Genomic DNA, 25,798 nt, shown 5'->3' with positions numbered 1-25,798 from the left:
CAAGACATGGCCGTCCACCTAACCTGACATCCCAAGACATGGCCGTCCACCTAACCTGACCTCCCAAGACATGGCCGTCCACCTAACCTGACATCCCAAGACATGGCCGTCCACCTAACCTGACATCCCAAGACATGGCCGTCCACTTAACCTGACCTCTCAAGACATGGCCGTCCACCTAACCTGACCTCCCAAGACATGGCCGTCCACCTAACCTGACCTCCCAAGACATGGCCGTCCACTTAACCTGACCTCTCAAGACATGGCCGTCCACCTAACCTGACCTCTCAAGACATGGCCGTCCACCTAACCTGACCTCCCAAGACATGGCCGTCCTCCTAACTTGACTTTCCAAGCAAGGAGAGCACTAATTAGAGAAGCAGCCAAGAGGCACATGGTCACTGGAGGAGCCTCAGATCCACAGCTCAGGGGTCAAATCTGTCCACAGGACAACTATTAGTCGTGTACTCCACAAATCTGCCCTTTATGGAAAAGCAGAAAGAAAGTCATAAGAAGTCCCATGTAGGGGGGCAAAGCGAGGATATGGAAGAAGGGGCTCTGGTCAGATGAGAGCAAAGGAGAACTTTGCGGGCCAAATGCAAAATGCTATATGTGGCAGAAAACTAACCCTGCACATCACCTTGAAACACCATCCCCACTGTCACACATGGTGGTGGCAGCATCCTGCTGTGGGAAGGCTTTTCAGGGGATGGCAAACTGGTCAGAGTTGATGGGATGATGAATGGAGCTAAATACAGGGTAATCCTGGAAGATAATCTATCAGAGGCTGCAGAAGACTTGACCCTGGGGCCTAGATTCACTTTCCAGCAGGACAACGACCCTCAACATCCTGGCGAGCTACAATGGAGGGTGTAGATCAGAGCATATTCCTGTGTGTGAACAGCGCAGTCACCGTCCAGACCCAAATTCCAGAGAATCTGTGACAAGACGTGAAAATTACTGATCACAGAGGTCTCCATACAATGTCACGGAGTGAGAGGGCAAAAACGTCACCTCTAGATGTGCAAGAGACAGACCCCACAGACTGCAGCAGTAACTGCAGAGAAAGGTGGTCCTACAAAGTTCTGACTCATGGGAATGAACACTAATGCACCTTACAAATTAACAGATTTATATTTTTACAATAATTAGTACACCCCTGTATCATTTGCTTTCCACGTCACAAATACTTGTTACTTAGTGTTTGCAGCACAGAAAATTCCAATAAAATACATTTATGTTTGTGGGTGTAACGTGAAAAGGCTAATTAGGTATGAAGACGCTCTCAAGTCACGTACACTTTTGCAATCTTTTATAGCCGTTTTTATGTCCTGTAGAGAAGCCTCCAGAAAAAGACGCCGGACCCAGAAGAGGCCGCACGCTGGAAGAAAAACACCACTAACAAACACTGTAGAACAATCAGTCCCCATAGACTTTGGGGTACTACTGTCCCAGTCTCCAAAAATGCTGCAAAAAGCTGTGTGAATCCAGGCTAAAGGCTCAGACCGTGGGACACGTAGAGACTGCAGTAAGGGACCGATTACACCGGCCGATTATATACCAGGTGATCGGCGCCCAATTAATGATCACACAGGACGATGCACCCAGTAGGGGAGCAGGACGATCGCTAATACCAGGGGACTGTCACCTTCAGCGTCTTCTCGGCAGCACATCCTGATTACAGCGGGTGATGTGCTGCCGACAATAAGCGTTTAATAGCTGTATTTACAACTCATTCGCCAGCTGATCGGTGACAGGTTTACCCCGGCTGGCGATCACGGATGAGCTGCCCAATTATCACTGCCTGTAGCGGCCGATATTCAGGTACCTTGGGCTGGAAAGCCACAAATGGTTTTGCGGGTTTCGTTTTCCTCGCCGCCGTCTCGGCCTCGGAGTCTTCACTGTAGCTCTCAAACTCACTGGAGCTCCAGCCGGTGTCCTCGAAATCGCCAGCGCAGCCGTCACGCTCTATGTTCTCATAGATCAGGTGGTGTCCCAGCCCTGCAAAATAATGAGCCTGTATGAGCCCCAGGGGAGATAGAGGGGCTGCTAGAGATGCCCCCACAGCAGCATTATCTGAGCCGTGCCGTATGATGGTCAGATATACGGAAATTCCAATAATCCAGAAACCATGGGTTTAGTCCGGCACGGTCTCATCAGGGCTGCGCTCCCCCGGGGGGTTCCTCTGTGCGTCTTCCTGATAACCCTGCACCTCCTGCCCGGTCGCTGTACATCCCACACCCCCCAGATCTAGGCCCAGTGTCCGTCCGTCTGTTTGTGCTGACATTACCACATCCGGGCTCTCACCATCCTTGGCGGCGGCGTCGTGTTCGCAGGGAACGTCGTCGTAAATAACGCCGTCTTCAGCGCTGTGCGAACCGAAGGAGAAACCTGCAATAAAGGAAATATACAGGAAAATGGGGACCGGCCTGATACATACACTCATCCCGAGAGGGGGGCGTCCGCCTGCACTCCCGAGCGGGGGCGTCCGCCTGCACTCCCGAGCGGGGGCGTCCGCCTGCACTCCCGAGCGGGGGCGTCCGCCTGCACTCCCGAGCGGGGGCGTCCGCCTGCACTCCCGAGCGGGGGCGTCCGCCTGCACTCCCGAGCGGGGGCGTCCGCCTGCACTCCCGAGCGGGGGCGTCCGCCTGCACTCCCGAGCGGGGGCGTCCGCCTGCACTCCCGAGCGGGGGCGTCCGCCTGCACTCCCGAGCGGGGGCGTCCGCCTGCACTCCCGAGCGGGGGCGTCCGCCTGCACTCCCGAGCGGGGGCGTCCGCCTGCACTCCCGAGCGGGGGCGTCCGCCTGCACTCCCGAGCGGGGGCGTCCGCCTGCACTCCCGAGCGGGGGCGTCCGCCTGCACTCCCGAGCGGGGGCGTCCGCCTGCACTCCCGAGCGGGGGCGTCCGCCTGCACTCCCGAGCGGGGGCGTCCGCCTGCACTCCCGAGCGGGGGCGTCCGCCTGCACTCCCGAGCGGGGGCGTCCGCCTGCACTCCCGAGCGGGGGCGTCCGCCTGCACTCCCGAGCGGGGGCGTCCGCCTGCACTCCCGAGCGGGGGCGTCCGCCTGCACTCCCGAGCGGGGGCGTCCGCCTGCACTCCCGAGCGGGGGCGTCCGCCTGCACTCCCGAGCGGGGGCGTCCGCCTGCACTCCCGAGCGGGGGCGTCCGCCTGCACTCCCGAGCGGGGGCGTCCGCCTGCACTCCCGAGCGGGGGCGTCCGCCTGCACTCCCGGGAGGGGGGGGTCTGGGGAATCAGTCTGTACTCACGTTTGTGGCTCAGGCTTTTCTTGATGCTGTATTTATGGACCTCCAGCCCCCTCGGACCACCGCGCACTTCATTACCGGCACTGGACACGGACCTGGGATGATAGAGAGGACGAGTGACCATTACTGAAGCGTCTCCTTGAACAGCGACCAGCGGGGGCCCTGGGGCCCGTAATGTCCTGACACACCAGATTCAGAGACGGTCAGCTCCGTACAGTCATCCTGTCTGAATATACATATAAACCCCCCCCCCCCCCCCCCGTATACACGTGACCCTCATCTGCAGCCCCCAGGGAGACCTCCCCACTTCTCCGAATGACCCCAATACTTTGGGGGGATTCACAAATGCCACACAATGGGGGCTCTGTCTGCAGTCTGAGTACTCTGGGGTTTGGCGGTCTCTGCACAGCGGTGATCATCACTCTCATCATTCATTCCTGGGGGGGGTTACATGCAGACTGTAGTGATTCTGCAGGGTGACTCGTTACACTGTAGCAGCGCAGGAGGATGTACAGATGGTTACAATGTAACAATGTGGTAACAATCCCACCGCCCACAATTACCTGCGCTTAACCCCTGACAGACCACAGCCCAGCCAATCCCTCGGCTGCTGCCATAGATGTGTCCAGCAGGAAGTGCTCAGCCTCCAGCAGTGGTCCCGGCCTCGCTCTCACTGCCCCCTCCCTCCTCTCCGCGGCCCCCTCCCATGTCTGCCTCTCCCAGAACTGGGCTACAGGGTGACAACAATCTGCATGTGAATGGTCCGAGCTGGAGGCCCCCAAATATCCCAGAACCTGCACTCAGAGGCCGCAAGGAAACGTCCCATCGAGCGTCCCGGAGCGAAGCGGATCCGTGTGATGGACCCCAAATATCTCCCCAGAGCCCTCCTGTGGATCCACGTCAGGTGTGAACACGATCCACCCAAAAGCCAAACCCCGTCCTGACCGCACAGTGGAGGCTTGTAACATCCAGACTGGTCTCTAGCAGAGAGGACACTGACACACTGTAACAGACTGCCAGGACTGCAGCGGGATATTAGCGGTGGTCCAGGGGCCACATCTGCACGGACTGGATGCTGCGGACCCCCCGCATCTTCTGATTGGTAGGCGGGAGTGACGTCATGCTTGTGTCATACCACAAAGATGATGTCACGCTGGGCCTACCAATCAGAAGAGGCGCCGGGGGGTCCGCAGGGCTCTGGTTGGGTCGCCACAGATCCCTGACCACCTGCCCGCTTCTCCGGGATCCTGTGAATCTTTTTGCTCAATTCTACTGATGACTGGAAAGAAGTCTGATGGACTGGCTGAGCTGCAGAACATCGCACCTATCTGCAGATTATTACACCCCTGACCTCCCTGCAGAGCATCGCACCTATCTGCAGATTATTACACCACTGACCTCCCTGCAGAGCATCGCTCCTCCACCTCCTGACACATACACAGTGATATATCCTGCAGATTATTACACCACTGACCTCCCTGCAGAGCATCGCACCTATCTGCAGATTATTACACCCCTGACCTCCCTGCAGAGCATCACTCCTCCACCTCCTGACAGAGTGATACATCCTGCAGATTATTACACCACTGACCTCTCTGCAGAGCATCGCTCCTCCACCTCCTGACAGATACATAGTGATATATCCTGCAGATTATTACACCACTGACCTCCCTGCAGAGCATCGCTCCTCCACCTCCTGACAGATACACAGTGATATATCCTGCAGATTATTACACCACTGACCTCTCTGCAGAGCATCGCTCCTCCACCCCCTGACAGATACACAGTGATATATCCTGCAGATTATTACACCGACCTCTCTGCAGAGCATCGCTCCTCCTCCTCCTGACAGATACACAGTGATATATCCTGCAGATTATTACACCACTGACCTCTCTGCAGAGCATCGCTCCTCCTCCTCCTGACAGATACATAGTGATATATTCTGCAGATTATTACACCACTGACCTCTCTGCAGAGCATCGCTCCTCCACCTCCTGACAGATAGTGATATATCCTGCAGATTATTACACCACTGACCTCCCTGCAGAGCATCGCTCCTCCACCTCCTGACAGATACAGTGATATATCCTGCAGATTATTACACCACTGACCTCTCTGCAGAACATCGCTCCTCCACCTCCTGACAGATACATAGTGATAAATCCTGCAGATTATTACACCACTGACCTCTCTGCAGAGCATCGCTCCTCCACCTCCTGACAGATACACAGTGATATATCCTGCAGATTATTACACCACTGACCTCTCTGCAGAGCATCGCTCCTCCACCTCCTGACAGATACATAGTGATATATCCTGCAGATTATTACACCACTGACCTCTCTGCAGAGCATCGCTCCTCCTCCTCCTGACAGATAGTGATATATCCTGCAGATTATTACACCACTGACCTCCCTGCAGAGCATCGCTCCTCCACCTCCTGACAGATACAGTGATATATCCTGCAGATTATTACACCACTGACCTCTCTGCAGAACATCGCTCCTCCACCTCCTGACAGATACATAGTGATAAATCCTGCAGATTATTACACCACTGACCTCTCTGCAGAGCATCGCTCCTCCACCTCCTGACAGATACACAGTGATATATCCTGCAGATTATTACACCACTGACCTCTCTGCAGAGCATCGCTCCTCCACCTCCTGACAGATACATAGTGATATATCCTGCAGATTATTCCACCACTGACCTCTCTGCAGAGCATCGCTCCTCCACCTCCTGACAGATACATAGTGATATATCCTGCAGATTATTACACCACTGACCTCTGCAGAGCATCGCTCCTCCACCTCCTGAGAGATACACAGTGATATATCCTGCAGATTATTACACCACTGACCTCTCTGCAGAGCATCGCTCCTCCACCTCCTGAGAGATAAACAGTGATATATCCTGCAGATTATTACACTGCTGACCTCTCTGCAGAGCATCGCTCCTCCTCCTCCTGACAGATGCACAGTGATATATCCTGCAGATTATTACACCACTGACCCCTGCAGAGCATCGCTCCTCCTCCTCCTGACAGATGCAGTGATATATCCTGCAGATTATTACACCACTGACCTCTCTGCAGAGCATCGCTCCTCCACCTCCTGACAGATAGTGATATATCCTGCAGATTATTACACCACTGACCTCTCTGCAGAGCATCGCTCCTCCACCTCCTGACAGACACAGTGATATATCCTGCAGATTATTACACCACTGACCTCTGCAGAGCATCGCTCCTCCACCTCCTGACAGATAGTGATATATCCTGCAGATTATTACACCACTGACCTCTCTGCAGAGCATCGCTCCTCCACCTCCTGACAGATACATAGTGATATATCCTGCAGATTATTACACCACTGATCTCTCTGCAGAGCATCGCTCCTCCACCTCCTGACAGATACATAGTGATATATCCTGCAGATTATTACACCACTGATCTCTCTGCAGAGCATCGCTCCTCCACCTCCTGACAGATACATAGTGATATATCCTGCAGATTATTCCACCACTGACCTCTCTGCAGAGTATCGCTCCTCAACCCCCTGACAGATACATAGTGATATATCCTGCAGATTATTACACCACTGACATCTCTGCAGAGCATCGCTCCTCCACCTCCTGACAGATACCCAGTGATATATCCTGCAGATTATTACACCACTGACCTCTCTGCAGAGCATCGCTCCCCCACCTCCTGACAGATACATAGTGATATATTCTGCAGATTATTACATCACTGACCTCTCTGCAGAGCATCGCTCCTCCACCTCCTGACAGACACAGTGATATATCCTGCAGATTATTACACCACTGACCTCTCTGCAGAGCATCGCTCCTCCACCTCCTGACAGATAGTGATATATCCTGCAGATTATTACACCACTGACCTCTCTGCAGAGCATCGCTCCTCCACCTCCTGACAGATACACAGTGATATATCCTGCAGATTATTACACCACTGACCTCTCTGCAGAGCATCGCTCCTCCACCTCCTGACAGATACATAGTGATATATCCTGCAGATTATTACACCACTGACCTCTGCAGAGCATCGCTCCTCCACCTCCTGACAGATACAGTGATATATCCTGCAGATTATTACACCACTGACCTCTCTGCAGAGCATCGCTCCTCAACCCCCTGACAGATACACAGTGATATATCCTGCAGATTATTACACCACTGACCTCTCTGCAGAGCATCGCTCCTCCACCTCCTGACAGATACCCAGTGATATATCCTGCAGATTATTACACCACTGACCTCTCTGCAGAGCATCGCTCCCCCACCTCCTGACAGATACATAGTGATATATTCTGCAGATTATTACACCACTGACATCTCTGCAGAGCATCGCTCCTCCACCCCCTGACAGATACAGTGATATATCCTGCAGATTATTACACCACTGACCTCTCTGCAGAGCATCGCTCCTCCACCTCCTGACAGATACATAGTGATATATCCTGCAGATTATTACACCACTGACCTCTCTGCAGAGCATCGCTCCTCCACCTCCTGACAGATACATAGTGATATATCCTGCAGATTATTACACCACTGACCTCTCTGCAGAGCATCGCTCCTCCACCTCCTGACAGATACATAGCGATATATCCTGCAGATTATTACACCACTGACCTCTCTGCAGAGCATCAGTCCTCCACCTCCTGACAGATACATAGTGATATATCCTGCAGATTATTACACCACTGACCTCTCTGCAGAGCATCGCTCCTCCACCTCCTGACAGATACATAGTGATATATCCTGCAGATTATTACACCTCTGACCTCTCTGCAGAGCATCGCTCCTCCACCTCCTGACAGATACATAGTGATATATCCTGAAGATTATTACACCTCTGACCTCTCTGCAGAGCATCGCTCCTCCACCTCCTGACAGATACACAGTGAAATATCCTGCAGATTATTACACCACTGACCTCTCTGCAGAGCATCGCTCCTCCACCTCCTGACATATACATAGTGATATATCCTGCAGATTATTACACCACTGACCTCTCTGCAGAGCATCGCTCCTCCACCTCCTGACAGATACATAGTGATATATCCTGCAGATTATTGCACCACTGACCTCTCTGCAGAGCATCGCTCCTCCACCTCGTGACAGATACACAGTGATATATCCTGCAGATTATTACACCACTGACCTCTCTGCAGAGCATCACTCCTCCACCTCCTGACAGATACATAGTGATATATCCTGCAGATCATTGCACCACTGACCTCTCTGCAGAGCATCGCTCCTCCACCTCCTGACAGATACATAGTGATATATCCTGCAGATTATTGCACCACTGACCTCTCTGCAGAGCATCGCTCCTTCACCTCCTGATACACAGTGATATATCCTGCAGATTATTACACCACTGACCTCTCTGCAGAGCATCGCTCCTTCACCTCCTGACAGATACACAGTGATATATCCTGCAGATTATTACACCACTGACCTCTCTGCAGAGCATCGCTCCTCCACCTCCTGACAGATACATAGTGATATATCCTGCAGATTATTGCACCACTGACCTCTCTGCAGAGCATCGCTCCTCCACCTCCTGACAGATACATAGTGATATATCCTGCAGATTATTGCACCACTGACCTCTCTGCAGAGCATCGCTCCTCCACCTCCTGACAGATACATACTGATATATCCTGCAGATTACACCGCTGACCTCTCTGCAGAGCATCGCTCCTCCACCTCCTGACAGATACACAGTGATATATCCTGCAGATTATTACACCACCGACCTCTCTGCAGAGCATCGCTCCTCCACCTCCTGACAGATACATACTGATATATCCTGCAGATTATTACACCGCTGACCTCTTTGCGGAGCATCGCTCCTCCACCCCCTGACATATACACAGTGATATATCCTGCAGATTATTGCACCACTGACCTCTCTGCAGAGCATCGCTCCTCCACCTCCTGATACACAGTGATATATCCTGCAGATTATTACACCACTGACCTCTCTGCAGAGCATCGCTCCTCCACCTCCTGACAGATACAGTGATATATCCTGCAGATTATTACACCTCTGACCTCTACAGGTCTGCAGCTCATTGCGCTCTGTGCTACCTTCTGCAGAGCGTCTCAGTATTGGAATAACTGCGCCTTCACCTGTCTCCAGCAGACCCCATAGGCCCAGGTGACATTTAGCATTTGCCCCCCACTCTCCTCTGATATTGGAGCAGATATTTCTTTTCTCCGTCTTTCCGGATAATTCCTTATAAGACCACGCTGCGGCAGCGGGACCCTTGGGGATGATGACACAAATATCTGGAACATCTCTGTTATTTTAATCTGTGGCTCCCGGGATTGTCTCCTGCTCTCGGCCTCCAGAAGGTTCATGGATGGAGGAGCGAGCTGAGTATGAGGCAATAGGACAAGTGCGGGGTCCAGGAGCGAGCAGCCTGTGCCCCCCGACATCTGCCCACAGGTGAATAGTGGGGCGCTGCAGCGCCACGTCTGTCTGCAGGACGTCTGATATTCACCTGCAATACCAGACACCACCACAGGCCAGGGAGGCGCTGCTCAAGGAAAATAAATCCTATATATTTTATTTTACTGATTGCAGAGACCCCGTTTACCCCAGCATGCAGGAGATACCGATCTATGGTCTTCACTTACTTTGATGGCCGCGCGGGAGGAGTTGGTTCTGTGAAAAGAAGAAAGGCGGAATTAAAAAGAAAATCCTGCAATTTATTTACAGCAGGAAATTTCTGCAATCTGCGACCTATCAACACACAGTTCAGGGTACAGCGGGGTACACGAGGGTCCACAGAGAGTGGGGTCACAATGTCACACACAGCAGCAGGGGCTCCGCTCATCAATACCACCATTGTGTATGGGTCACTCCCCGGGGGTCATGTGACCATGAGATCATGGATTGATGGCTGAATAGTAATCTAGAGCAATATTTCCCGGCACAGTGTGGGGCTTGTCCTGTATCGGAGGCCTCGCTGCGTGACGAGCGGTCTGGCGGAGACCTGCAGAAATGCGCATCCGTCCCGTCTGGTAAGAAGAGAGACTGGCACAGACAGAATGAGCAGCGCCCCCAGTGCCAGTCCTCCAATCCAACGTCTCCACGTATTCCACATAACTTTCCTCCCCATGAGTCTCGCAGCTTTTCATCTCTAGCTCGTGGCTCTGGGGCGCCCTTACTTCCCATCCCGTGGCTCTGGGGCGCCCTTACTTCCCATCCCGTGGCTCTGGGGCGCCCTTACTTCCCATCCCGTGGCTCTGGGGCGCCCTTACTTCCCATCCCGTGGCTCTGGGGCGCCCTTACTTCCCATCCCGTGGCTCTAGGGCACCCTTACTCTGCTCCCCGTGGCTCTAGGGCACCCTTACTCTGCTCCCCGTGGCTCTAGGGCACCCTTACTCTGCTCCCCGTGGCTCTGGGGCACCCTTAGGGTAAGTTGGCAGGAAAGAAGCTGCGTCAAAAACGCAGTTTTAGGTGCGTTTTTTTGTTGCATTTTTTTTTCTTTTTGTCAATGCTAATGTCCTTGGATTTTCAGCAGCAAATAATGATACCTGCGTTTTTGCTGCGTTTTTTTCAACACCCATTCAAGTCAATGGGTGAAAAAACGTAGCAAAAACGCTGACAGAAGTGACATGCTCTATGTCCAAAAAACGCAGCAAAGCACAAAATACTGATCATACAACAACCAATGTGTGCATGCTATTTCTGAAATCTCATAGGCTTTGCTGGTACTGTAAAAAGCAGCTGAAAATTAGCACAAAAAATGCAGCAAAAAAAAAAAATACAGCAAAAACGTCCCTTACTCTGCTCCCCGCGGCTCTGGGGCGCCTTTACTCTGCTCCCCGCGGCTCTGGGGCGCCCTTACTCTGCTCCCCGCGGCTCTGGGGCGCCCTTACTCTGCTCCCCGCGGCTCTGGGGCGCCCTTACTCTGCTCCCCGCGGCTCTGGGGCGCCCTTACTCTGCTCCCCGCGGCTCTGGGGCGCCCTTACTCTGCTCCCCGCGGCTCTGGGGCGCCCTTACTCTGCTCCCCGCGGCTCTGGGGCGCCCTTACTCTGCTCCCCGCGGCTCTGGGGCGCCCTTACTTTGCTCCCCGTGGCTCTGGGGTGCCCTTATTCTGCTCCCCGTGGCTCTGGGGCGCCCTTATTCTGCTCCCAGTGGCTCTGGGGTGCCCTTATTCTGCTCCCCGTGGCTTTGGGGTGCCCTTATTCTGCTCCCCGCGGCTCTGGGGTGCCCTTATTCTGCTCCCCGTGGCTTTGGGGCGCCCTTATTCTGCTCCCCGCGGCTCTGGGGAACCCTTACTTTGCTCCCCGTGGCTCTGGGGTGCCCTTATTCTGCTCTCCGTGGCTCTGGGGCACCCATACTCTGCTCCCTGTGGCGCCCTTACTTTTCTCCCTGTGGCTCTGGGGCGCCCTTATTCTGCTCCCCGTGGCTTTGGGGTACCCTTATTCTGCTCTCCATAACTCTGAGGCACCCTTACTTTTCTCCCTGTGGCTCTCAGGCACCCTTACTTTTCTCCCTGTGGCTCTGAGGCACCCTTACTCTGCTCCCCGGGGCTCTGAGGCACCCTTACTTTTCTCCCTGTGGCTCTGAGGCACCCTTACTTTTCTCCCTGTGGCTCTGAGGCACCCTTACTCTGCTCCCCGGGGCTCTGGACCAGTGATACAGTGAAGCAATATCAGAACTATGTGCGGCACTGATGTGTGGGAGGATACGAGTAGCAGTTACCTATGTTGGGATTGCTGTGTTCCCGTATATCCGAGAGGCTGTTGGAAGACAACTGCAGGTCATTTAACCCTTTAGAGGTGCCAGGATCCTCGGTTTCCCCATCACTGTCAAAATCAAAGAATTCCCCCTCATCATCAGCGTCGTCCTGTTGGTGGCGGCCACCGCTGTTCTCCGAGGGGTCATTATCTGACAAAACAGCAGATCACATATATGTAACATTACTGATACACACACTCGGGGGGTCAGAGGCGTCACACACTGAGGGGGGGTCAGGAATATCACATCACACACTGAGGGGGGGTCAGAGATATTACATATCACACACTGAAGGGGGGGGTGTCAGAGATATTACAGTACATATACCACCATATCACACACTGAGGGGGGTTCAGAGATATCACATATCACATACAGAGGGGGGGGGGGACAGAGATATTACAGTACATATACCATCATATCACACACTGAGGGGGGTTCAGAGATATTACATATCACATACTGAAGGGGGGTCAGAGATATTACAGTACATATACCATCATATCACACACTGAGGGGGGTCAGATATATCACATATCACATACAGAGGAGGGGTGGTCAGAGATATTACAGTACATATACCATCATATCACACACTGAGGGGGGTCAGAGATATTACATATCACATACTGAGGGGGGTTCAGAGATATCACATCACATACAGAGGGGGGGGGGACAGAGGTATTACAGTACATATACCACCATATCACACACTGAGGGGGGTCAGAGATATTACATATCACATACTGAGGGGAGGGGTCAGAGATATTACATATCACATACTGAGGGGGGGGTCAGAGATATTACAGTACATATACCATCATATCACACACTGAGGGGGGTCAGAGATATTACATATCACATACTGAGGGGAGGGGTCAGAGATATTACATATCACATACTGAGGGGGGGGGTCAGAGATATTACAGTACATATACCATCATATCACACACTGAGGGGGGTCAGAGATATTACATATCACATACTGAGGGGAGGGGTCAGAGATATTACATATCACATACTGAGGGGGGGGTCAGAGATATTACAGTACATATACCATCATATCACACACTGAGGGGGGTCAGAGATATTACATATCACATACTGAGGGGAGGGGTCAGAGATATTACATATCACATACTGAGGGGAGGGGTCAGAGATATTACATATCACATACTGAGGGGGGGGTCAGAGATATTACAGTACATATACCATCATATCACACACTGAGGGGGGTCAGAGATATTACATATCACATACTGAGGGGGGGGTCAGAGATATTACAGTACATATACCATCATATCACACACTGAGGGGGGTCAGAGATATTACATATCACATACTGAGGGGGGGGGTCAGAGATATTACAGTACATATACCATCATATCACACACTGAGGGGGGTCAGATATATCACATATCACATACAGAGGGGGGGTGGTCAGAGATATTACAGTACATATACCACCATATCACACACTGACACACCGAGGGGGGTCAGATATTACATATCACATACAGGGGGGGGGGGGTCAGAGATATCACATATCACATACAGGGGGGGGTCAGAGATATTACAGTACATATACCACCATATCACACACTGACACACTGAGGGGGGTCAGATATTACATATCACATACAGGGGGGGGGGGGTCAGAGATATCACATATCACATACAGGGGGGGGGGTCAGAGATATTACAGTACATATACCACCATATCACACACTGAGGGGGGGTTAGAGATATCACATAACACATACAGGGGGGGGAACAGAGATATTACAGTACATATACCATCATATCACACACTGAGGGGGGTCTGAGATATTACATATCACACACTGTGGGGGGTGGGGGGGCAGGCTGTGTTTGATATTAGCGAGCAGCATCCAGGGCGTTAGTGAAGGGGCAGGGAGAGGTTGTGGAGGTACTATACCTAGTGAGTGGAAGTGAACCCGGGAACTCTCTGCAGAATCCATGTTTCCTGGGGTTGGACCTGAAATACATGGACAGACTAAGCACCTTCCCCCGACAGGTCAGAAGTCTCACCCCTGGGAAATGTCCTGGACCTGCTGTAAGCACAAAACTCACAAGTCCTGAGCCAAGAACAATTGTATAACAACATAACACCCAACACACCTCACCCTGCACCGCAACACAACCGGTCCTCCCAGAGCACCTACCACCGCTCAGCTCCACCCCGCCATACTGGGCGTTATTCCCTCTACACACCGCACAGTACCACTCCTCCTGTATATATACACCGCACAGTACCACTCCTCCTGTATATATACACTGCACAGTACCGCTCCTCCTGTATATATACACTGCACAGCACCGCTCCTCCTGTATATATACACTGCACAGTACCACTCCTCCTGTATATATACACTGCACAGTATCACTCCTCCTGTATATATACACTGCACAGTACCGCTCCTCCTGTATATATACACTGCACAGCACCGCTCCTCCTGTATATATACACTGCACAGTACCACTCCTCCTGTATATATACACTGCACAGTACCACTCCTCCTGTCCTGTATATATACACTGCACAGTACCGCTCCTCCTGTCCTGTATATATACACTGCACAGTACCACTCCTCCTGTCCTGTATATATACATTGCACAGTACCACTCCTCCTGTCCTGTATATATACACTGCACAGTACCACTCCTCCTGTATATATACACTGCACAGTACCGCTCCTCCTGTATATATACACTGCACAGTACCCCTCCTCCTGTATATATACACTGTACAGTACCACTCCTCCTGTATATATATACTGCACAGTACCACTCCTCCTGTATATATACACTGCACAGTACCCCTCCTCCTGTATATATACACTGTACAGTACCGCTCCTCCTGTATATATACACTGCACAGTACCGCTCCTCCTGTATATATACACTGCACAGCACCGCTCCTCCTGTATATATACACTGCACAGTACCACTCCTCCTGTATATATACACTGCACAGTACCACTCCTCCTGTCCTGTATATATACACTGCACAGTACCGCTCCTCCTGTCCTGTATATATACACTGCACAGTACCACTCCTCCTGTCCTGTATATATACATTGCACAGTACCACTCCTCCTGTCCTGTATATATACACTGCACAGTACCACTCCTCCTGTATATATACACTGCACAGTACCACCCCTCCTGTCCTGTATATATACACTGCACAGTACCACTCCTCCTGTATATATACCCTGCACAGTACCACTCCTCCTGTATATATACACTGCACAGTACCGCTCCTCCTGTATATATACACTGCACAGCACCGCTCCTCCTGTATATATACACTGCACAGTACCACTCCTCCTGTATATATACACTGCACAGTATCACTCCTCCTGTATATATACACTGCACAGTACCGCTCCTCCTGTATATATACACTGCACAGCACCGCTCCTCCTGTATATATACACTGCACAGTACCACTCCTCCTGTATATATACACTGCACAGTACCGCTCCTCCTGTATATATACACTGCACAGCACCGCTCCTCCTGTATATATACACTGCACAGTACCACTCCTCCTGTATATATACACTGCACAGTACCCCTCCTCCTGTATATATACACTGCACAGCACCGCTCCTCCTGTATATATACACTGCACAGTACCACTCCTCCTGTCCTGTATATATACACTGCACAGTACCGCTCCTCCTGTATATATACACTGCACAGTACCACTCCTCCTGTCCTGTATATATACACTGCACAGTACCCCTCCTCCTGTATATATACACTGTACAGTACCACTCCTCCTGTATATATACACTGCACAGTACCACTCCTCCTGTATATATACACTGTACAGTACCACTCCTCCTGTATATATACACTGCACAGTACCCCTCCTCCTGTATATATACACTGTACAGTACCCCTCCTCCTGTATATATACACTGTACAGTACCACTCCTCCTGTATATATACACTGCACAGTACCGCTCCTCCTGTATATATACACTGCACAGTACCGCTCCTCCTGTATATATACACTGCACAGTACCACTCCTCCTGTCCTGTATATATACACTGCACAGTACCACTCCTCCTGTCCTGTATATATACACCGCACAGTACCTCTCCTCCTGTCCTGTATATATACACTGCACAGTACCGCTCCTCCTGTCCTGTATATATACACTGTACAGTACCGCTCCTCCTGTATATACACTGCACAGTACCACTCCTCCTGTATATATACACTGCACAGTACCACTCCTCCTGTATATATACACTGCACAGTACCACTCCTCCTGTCCTGTATATATACACTGCACAGTACCACTCCTCCTGTATATATACACTGCACAGCACCGCTCCTCCTGTCCTGTATATATACACTGCACAGTACCACTCCTCCTGTATATATACACTGTACAGTACCTCTCCTCCTGTATATATACACTGCACAGTACCACTCCTCCTGTATATATACACTGCACAGCACCGCTCCTCCTGTATATATAGATTGCACAGTATCACTCCTCCTGTATATATACACTGCACAGTACCACTCCTCCTGTATATATACACTGCACAGTACCACTCCTCCTGTATATATACACTGCACAGTACCACTCCTCCTGTATATATACACTGCACAGTACCACTCCTCCTGTATATATACACTGCACAGTACCACTCCTCCTGTATATATACACTGCACAGCACCGCTCCTCCTGTATATATACACTGCACAGTACCACTCCTCCTGTATATATACACTGCACAGTACCACTCCTCCTGTATATATACACTGCACAGTACCGCTCCTGTATATATACACTGCACAGTACCACTCCTCCTGTATATATACACTGCACAGCACCGCTCCTCCTGTATATATACACTGCACAGTACCACTCCTCCTGTATATATACACTGCACAGTACCACTCTTCCTGTATATATACACTGCACAGTACCGCTCCTGTATGTATACACTGCACAGTACCACTCCTCCTGTATATATACACTGCACAGTACCGCTCCTGTATATATACACTGCACAGTACCACTCCTCCTGTATATATACACTGCACAGCACCGCTCCTCCTGTATATATACACTGCACAGTACCACTCCTCCTGTATATATACACTGCACAGTACCACTCTTCCTGTATATATACACTGCACAGTACCGCTCCTGTATATATACACTGCACAGTACCACTCCTCCTGTATATATACACTGCACAGCACCGCTCCTCCTGTATATATACACTGCACAGTACCACTCCTCCTGTATATATACACTGCACAGCACCACTCCTCCTGTATATATACACTGCACAGTACCGGTCCTCCTGTATATATACACTGCACAGTACCACTCTCCTATATATATATATATACACTGCACAGTACCACTCCTCCTGTATATATACACTGCACAGTACCTCTCCTCCTGTCCTGTATATATACCCCGCACAGTACCACTCCTCCTGTATATATACACTGCACAGTACCACTCCTCCTGTATATATACACTGCACAGTACCACTCCTCCTGTCCTGTATATATACCCCGCACAGTACCACTCCTCCTGTATATATACACTGCACAGTACCGGTCCTCCTGTATATATACACTGCACAGTACCACTCTCCTATATATATATATATACACTGCACAGTACCACTCCTCCTGTATATATACACTGCACAGTACCTCTCCTCCTGTCCTGTATATATACCCCGCACAGTACCACTCCTCCTGTATATATACACTGCACAGTACCACTCCTCCTGTATATATACACTGCACAGTACCACTCCTCCTGTATATATACACTGCACAGCACCACTCCTCCTGTATATATAAACTGCACAGTACCACTCCTCCTGTATATATACACTGCACAGTACCACTCCTCCTGTCCTGTATATATACACTGCACAGTACCCTCCTCCTGTCCTGTATATATACTCTGCACAGTACCTCTCCTCCTGTCCTGTATATATACACAGCACAGTACCACTCCTCCTGTATATATACACTGCAAAGTACCGCTCCTCCTGTCCTGTATATATACACTGCACAGTACCACTCCTCCTGTATATATACACTGCACAGTACCACTCCTCCTGTATATATACACTGCACAGTACCACTCCTCCTGTACTGTATATATACACTGCACAGTACCGCTCCTCCTGTATATATACACTGCACAGTACCACTCCTCCTGTATATATACACTGCACAGTACCGCTCCTCCTGTATATATACACTGCACAGTACCACTCCTCCTGTCCTGTATATATACACTGCACAGTACCACTCCTCCTGTATATATACACTGCACAGTACCACTCCTCCTGTCCTGTATATACTGCACAGTACCACTCCTCCTGTCCTGTATATATACACTGCACAGTACCACTCCTCCTGTATATATACACTGCACAGTACCACTCCTCCTGTATATATACACTGCACAGTACCGCTCCTCCTGTATATATACACTGCACAGTACCACTCCTCCTGTATATATACACTGCACAGTACCACTCCTCCTGTATATATACACTGCACAGTACCACTCCTCCTGTCCTGTATATATACACTGCACAGTACCACTCCTCCTGTCCTGTATATATATATATACACTGCACAGTACCACTCCTCCTGTATATATACACTGCACAGTACCGCTCCTCCTGTATATATACACTGCACAGTACCACTCCTCCTGTATATATACACTGCACAGTACCACTCCTCCTGTCCTGTATATATACACTGCACAGTACCACTCCTCCTGTATATATACACTGCACAGTACCACTCCTCCTGTATATATACACTGCACAGTACCACTCCTCCTGTATATATACACTGCACAGTACCACTCCTCCTGTATATATACACTGCACAGTACCACTCCTCCTGTCCTGTATATATACACTGCACAGTACCACTCCTCCTGTCCTGTATATATACACTGCACAGTACCACTCCTCCAGTATATATACACTGCACAGTACCACTCCTCCTGTATATATACACTGCACAGTACCACTCCTCCTGTCCTGTATATATACACTGCACAGTACCACTCCTCCTGTCCTGTATATATACACTGCACAGTACCACTCCTCCTGTCCTGTATATATACACTGCACAGTACCACTCCTCCTGTCCTGTATATATACACTGCACAGTACCACTCCTCCTGTATATATACACTGCACAGCACCACTCCTGTATATATACACTGCACAGTACCGCTCCTCCTGTCCTGTATATATACACTGCACAGTACCACTCCTCCTGTCCTGTATATATACACTGCACAGTACCACTCCTCCTGTCCTGTATATATACACTGCACAGTACCACTCCTCCTGTATATATACACTGCACAGTACCGCTCCTCCTGTATATATACACTGCACAGTACCACTCCTCCTGTACTGTATATATACACTGCACAGTACCACTCCTCCAGTCCTGTATATATACACTGCACAGTACCACTCCTCCTGTCCTGTATATATACACTGCACAGTACTGCTCCTCCAGTCCTGTATATATACACCGCACAGTACCACTCATCCTGTCCTGTATATATACACTGCACAGTACCACTCCTCCTTTCCTGTATATATACACTGCACAGTACCACTCCTCCAGTATATATACACTGCACAGTACCACTCCTCCTGTATATATACACTGCACAGTACCGCTCCTCCTGTCCTGTATATATACACTGCACAGTACCGCTCCTCCTGTATATATACACTGCACAGTACCACTCCTCCTGTATATATATATACACTGCACAGTACCACTCCTCCTGTCCTGTATATATACACTGCACAGCACCGCTCCTCCTGTCCTGTATATATACACTGCACAGTACCACTCCTCCAGTATATATACACTGCACAGTACCGCTCCTCCTGTCCTCTATATATACACTGCACAGTACCACTCCTCCTGTATATATACACTGCACAGTACCGCTCCTCCTGTCCTGTATATATACACTGCACAGTACCGCTCCTCCTGTATATATACAATGCACAGTACCACTCCTCCTGTATATATATACACTGCACAGTACCACTCCTCCTGTCCTGTATATATACACTGCACAGCACCGCTCCTCCTGTCCTGTATATATACACTGCACAGTACCACTCCTCCTGTATATATACACTGCACAGTACCACTCCTCCTGTATATATACACTGCACAGTACCGCTCCTCCTGTATATATATACACTGCACAGTACCACTCCTCCTGTATATATACACTGCACAGCACCGCTCCTCCTGTATATATACACTGCACAGTACCACTCCTCCTGTATATATACACTGCACAGTACCACTCCTCCTGTCCTGTATATATACACTGCACTGTATCGCTCCTCCTGTATATATACACTGCACAGTACCACTCCTCCTGTCCTGTATATATACACTGCACACTACCGCTCCTCCAATCCTGTATATATACACTGCACAGTACCACTCCTCCTGTATATATACACTGCACAGTACCACTCCTCCTGTATATATACACTGCACAGTACCGCTCCTCCTGTCCTGTATATATACACTGCACAGTACCACTCCTCCTGTATATATACACTGCACAGTACCACTCCTCCTGTCCTGTATATATACACTGCACAGTACCACTCCTCCTGTCCTGTATATATACACTGCACAGTACCGCTCCTCCTGTATATATACACTGCACAGTACCACTCCTCCTGTCCTGTATATATACACTGCACAGTACCACTCCTCCTGTCCTGTATATATACACTGCACAGTACCGCTCCTCCTGTCCTGTATATATACACTGCACACTACCGCTCCTCCTGTCCTGTATATATACACTGCACAGTACCACTCCTCCTGTATATATACACTGCACAGTACCACTCCTCCTGTATATATACACTGTACAGTACCACTCCTCCTGTCCTGTATATATACACTGCACAGTACCGCTCCTCCTGTCCTGTATATATACACTGCACAGTACCACTCCTCCTGTCCTGTATATATATATATATATATACACTGCACAGTACCACTCCTCCTGTCCTGTATATATACACTGCACAGTACCACTCCTCCTGTCCTGTATATATACACTGCACAGTACCACTCCTCCTGTATATATACACTGCACACTACCGCTCCTCCTGTCCTGTATATATACACTGCACAGTACCACTCCTCCTGTCCTGTATATATACACTGCACAGTACCACTCCTCCTGTCCTGTATATATACACTGCACAGTACCGCTCCTCCTGTCCTGTATATATACACTGCACAGTACCACTCCTCCTGTCCTGTATATATATATATATATACACTGCACAGTACCACTCCTCCTGTCCTGTATATATACACTGCACAGTACAACTCCTCCTGTCCTGTATATATACACTGCACTGTACCACTCCTCCTGTATATATACACTGCACAGTACCACTCCTCCTGTCCTGTATATATGCACTGCACAGTACCACTCCTCCTGTCCTGTATATATACACTGCACAGTACCGCTCCTCCTGTCCTCTATATATACACTGCACAGTACCACTCCTCCTGTATATATACACTGCACAGTACCGCTCCTCCTGTCCTGTATATATACACTGCACAGTACCGCTCCTCCTGTCCTGTATATATACACTGCACAGTACCACTCCTCCTGTATATATACACTGCACAGTACCACTCCTCCTGTATATATACACTGCACAATACCACTCCTCCTGTATATATACACTGCACAGTACCACTCCTCCTGTATATATACACTGCACAGTACCGCTCCTCCTGTCCTGTATATATACACTGCACAGTACCGCTCCTCCAGTATATATACACTGCACAGTACCACTCCTCCTGTATATATACACTGCACAGTACCCCTCCTCCTGTCCTGTATATATACACTGCACAGTACCGCTCCTCCTGTCCTATATATATATACACTGCACAGTACCACTCATCCTGTCCTGTATATATACACTGCACAGTACCACTCATCCTGTCCTGTATATATACACTGCACAGTACCACTCCTCCAGTATATATACACTGCACAGTACCACTCCTCCTGTCCTGTATATATACACTGCACAGTACCACTCATCCTGTCCTGTATATATACACTGCACAGTACCACTCATCCTGTCCTGTATATATACACTGCACAGTACCACTCCTCCAGTATATATACACTGCACAGTACCACTCCTCCTGTCCTGTATATATACACTGCACAGTACCACTCCTCCAGTCCTGTATATATACACTGCACAGTACCACTCATCCTGTCCTGTATATATACACTGCACAGTACCACTCCTCCAGGATATATACACTGCACAGTACCACTCCTCCTGTCCTGTATATATACACTGCACAGTACCGCTCCTCCAGTATATATACACTGCACAGTACCACTCCTCCTGTCCTGTATATATACACTGCACAGCACCGCTCCTCCTCTCCTGTATATATACACTGCACAGTACCGCTCCTCCTGTATATATACACTGCACAGTACCACTCCTCCTGTATATATACACTGCACAGTACCGCTCCTCCTGTCCTGTATATATACACTGCACAGTACCGCTCCTCCTGTCCTGTATATATACACTGCACAGTACCGCTCCTCCTGTATATATACACTGCACAGTACCACTCCTCCTGTATATATACACTGCACAGTACCACTCCTCCTGTCCTGTATATATACACTGCACTGTATCGCTCCTCCTGTACATATACACTGCACAGTACCACTCCTCCTGTCCTGTATATATACAGTGCACAGTACCTCTCCTCCTGTATATATACACTGCACAGTACCACTCCTCCTGTATATATACACTGCACAGTACCACTCCTCCTGTATATATACACTGCACACTACCGCTCCTCCAATCCTGTATATATACACTGCACAGTACCTCTCATCCTGTCCTGTATATATACACTGCACAGTACCACTCCTCCTGTATATATACACTGCACAGTACCACTCCTCCTGTCCAGTATATATATACACTGCACTGTATCGCTCCTCCTGTCCTGTATATATACACTACACAGTACCGCTCCTCCTGTCCTGTATATATACACTGCACAGTACCACTCCTCCTGTATATATACACTGCACAGTACCACTCCTCCTGTATATATACACTGCACACTACCGCTCCTCCTGTCCTGTATATATACACTGCACAGTACCACTCCTCCTGTCCTGTATATATACACTGCACAGTACCACTCCTCCTGTCCTGTATATATACACTGCACAGTACCCCTCCTCCTGTATATATACACTGCACAGTACCGCTCCTCCTGTCCTGTATATATACACTGCACAGTACCCCTCCTCCTGTCCTGTATATATACACTGCACAGTACCACTCCTCCTGTCCTGTATATATACACTGCACAGTACCACTCCTCCTGTCCTGTATATATACACTGCACAGTACCACTCCTCCTGTCCTGTATATATACACTGCACTGTATCGCTCCTCCTGTATATATACACTGCACAGTACCACTCCTCCTGTCCTGTATATATACACTGCACAGTACCTCTCATCCTGTCCTGTATATATACACTGCACTGTACCACTCCTCCTGTCCTGTATATATACACTGCACAGTACCACTCCTCCTGTATATATACACAGCACAGTACCGCTCCTCCTGTATATATATACTGCACAGTACCACTCCTCCTGTCCTGTATATATACACATATATAATATAATAGATAGATAGATAGATCTTCCTTACCTGACCTATCACTATTAATGACATCATGCTTTCCCCGTACCGGAAGTCCGCTGCCTCGGAGTAACCCTTGACTCTCCCCTGTCCTTCAATCCGCACATCCAAGCTCTTTCCACCTCCTGTCGCCTCCAGCTCAACAATATCTCCAGAATCCGTCCTTTCCTCAACAGTCAATCTACTAAAATGCTTGTGCACGCCCTCATCATCTCCCGCCTCGACTACTGCAACATCCTCCTCTGCGGCCTCCCTGCTAACACCCTTGCACCTCTCCAGTCCATCCTTAACTCTGCTGCCCGACTAATTCATCTCTCTTCTCGCTACTCCTCCGCTTCCCCCTTCTGCAAATCTCTTCACTGGCTCCCATTCCCTCAGCGTATCCAGTTCACACTACTAATACTGGCCTACAAAGCCATCCACAACCTGTCTCCTCCATATATCTCTGAACTAATCTCTCGATATCTTCCCTCACGTGATCTCCGGTCCTCCCAAGATCTCCTTCTCTCCTCCACACTTATCCGCTCCACACCCAACTGCCTCCAAGACTTCTCCCAAATATCCCCCATCATCTGGAATTCTCTGCCCCAACAAGTCCGACTATCAACCACATTCGGATCCTTCAGACGGAACCTGAAAACCCAACTCTTCAGGAAAGCCTACAGCCTGCACTGACCCCGCTGCCGCCTCATCACCAACGAAGCTACCGCCTCACCAACACCGGAGCTACCGCCTCACCAACACCGGAGCTACCGCCTCACCAACACCGGAGCTACCGCCTCACCAACACCGGAGCTACCGCCTCACCAACACCGGAGCTACCGCCTCACCAACACCGGAGCTACCGCCTCACCAACACCGGAGCTACCGCCTCACCAACACCGGAGCTACCGCCTCACCAACACCGGAGCTACCGCCTCATCACTACCGGAGCTACCGCCTCATCACTACCGGAGCTACCGCCTCACCAACACCGGAGCTACCGCCTCACCACTACTGGAGCTACCGCCTCATCACTACCGGAGCTACCGCCTCATCACTACCGGAGCTACCGCCTCACCAACACCGGAGCTACCGCCTCACCAACACCGGAGCTACCGCCTCACCAACACCGGAGCTACCGCCTCACCAACACCGGAGCTACCGCCTCACCAACACCGGAGCTCCTGCAACCTATTGGCTCCTTTCCCCACCATCCTGTAGAATGTAAGCCCGCCATGTAGAGAATTTCAGCAGTCAACTCTTTGTATCCACTGACAAGAAAATACAGCACAGAGGATTTTTGTGTATATTTTATTGCAGAGCAGCTCCATAGCGCACCCCATAAGAGGGCGAGAGGGTCAGGGCGAGACGGTCAGGGCGAGAGGGTCAGGGCGAGAGGGTCAGGGCGAGAGGGTCAGGGCGAGAGGGTCAGGGCGAGAGGGTCAGGGCGAGGCTCGGACATTCCACAAATGTTCACATCAGTTTAGTAAGTAAAAAGTCCTGAACAGACACTGCTCCATGAAATCCCAGTCACTGTCACACGTTCATCAATGGTCCCATCTTCCAGAATGGCATGACAAATTTTCCTAAGTTTTGCATTAGTTCGAATGGTCGATTGTATTATAAATAAAAATATTCTAAATATATTAACAAAATAGACGATAACTGAACAAAAGTCGAATGCGACCTTCCTCCCACATCAGCCGGTAGAGATCTGCCCCAAAACACTGCAGGAGCCGCTAAGTTCAGTGATTAGCGGCAGCGCTGTAGACGTGATATCAGATACTTAAAGCAGTGGAGACTTATGCTGGACCCGGGGAGGGTGAGTAAAATACACTTTTAGGTTTATTTTTAAACAAACTGCGCCTGGGACCGGGGTTTTCTGAAGGACTCCATAAC

General features: G+C 49.9%; 1 protein-coding gene across 6 annotated transcripts in view; it reads right to left on the bottom strand.

The window, feature by feature from the left end:
* ARHGEF10L (Rho guanine nucleotide exchange factor 10 like) overlaps window positions 1-25,798 on the bottom strand; it is a 91,744-nt gene that overhangs the window by 40,325 nt on the left and 25,621 nt on the right. For 3 of the 6 annotated variants that reach the window (XM_069741084.1, XM_069741088.1, XM_069741085.1), the window contains exons 2-7: window positions 13,997-14,056; window positions 12,022-12,207; window positions 9,945-9,972; window positions 3,267-3,358; window positions 2,308-2,391; window positions 1,829-2,001 (exon numbers count right to left, since the gene is read on the bottom strand). In XM_069741084.1, the coding sequence (XP_069597185.1) occupies window positions 1,829-2,001; window positions 2,308-2,391; window positions 3,267-3,358; window positions 9,945-9,972; window positions 12,022-12,207; window positions 13,997-14,039 (606 nt within the window). In that variant the 5' untranslated portion in view covers window positions 14,040-14,056. Of the gene's footprint in view, window positions 1-1,828; window positions 2,002-2,307; window positions 2,392-3,266; window positions 3,359-3,826; window positions 3,933-9,944; window positions 9,973-12,021; window positions 12,208-13,996; window positions 14,164-25,798 lie in introns of those variants that run through there. The other 3 variants (XM_069741090.1, XM_069741087.1, XM_069741089.1) reach the window with 2 other exon arrangements.

This window comes from Ranitomeya imitator, chromosome 10 (assembly GCF_032444005.1).
Source record: "Ranitomeya imitator isolate aRanImi1 chromosome 10, aRanImi1.pri, whole genome shotgun sequence".
Classification (NCBI taxonomy): domain Eukaryota; kingdom Metazoa; phylum Chordata; class Amphibia; order Anura; family Dendrobatidae; genus Ranitomeya; species Ranitomeya imitator.
The sequence above is the reverse complement of the archived record's forward strand: the minus strand, read 5'-3'. Positions and strand labels throughout refer to the sequence as shown.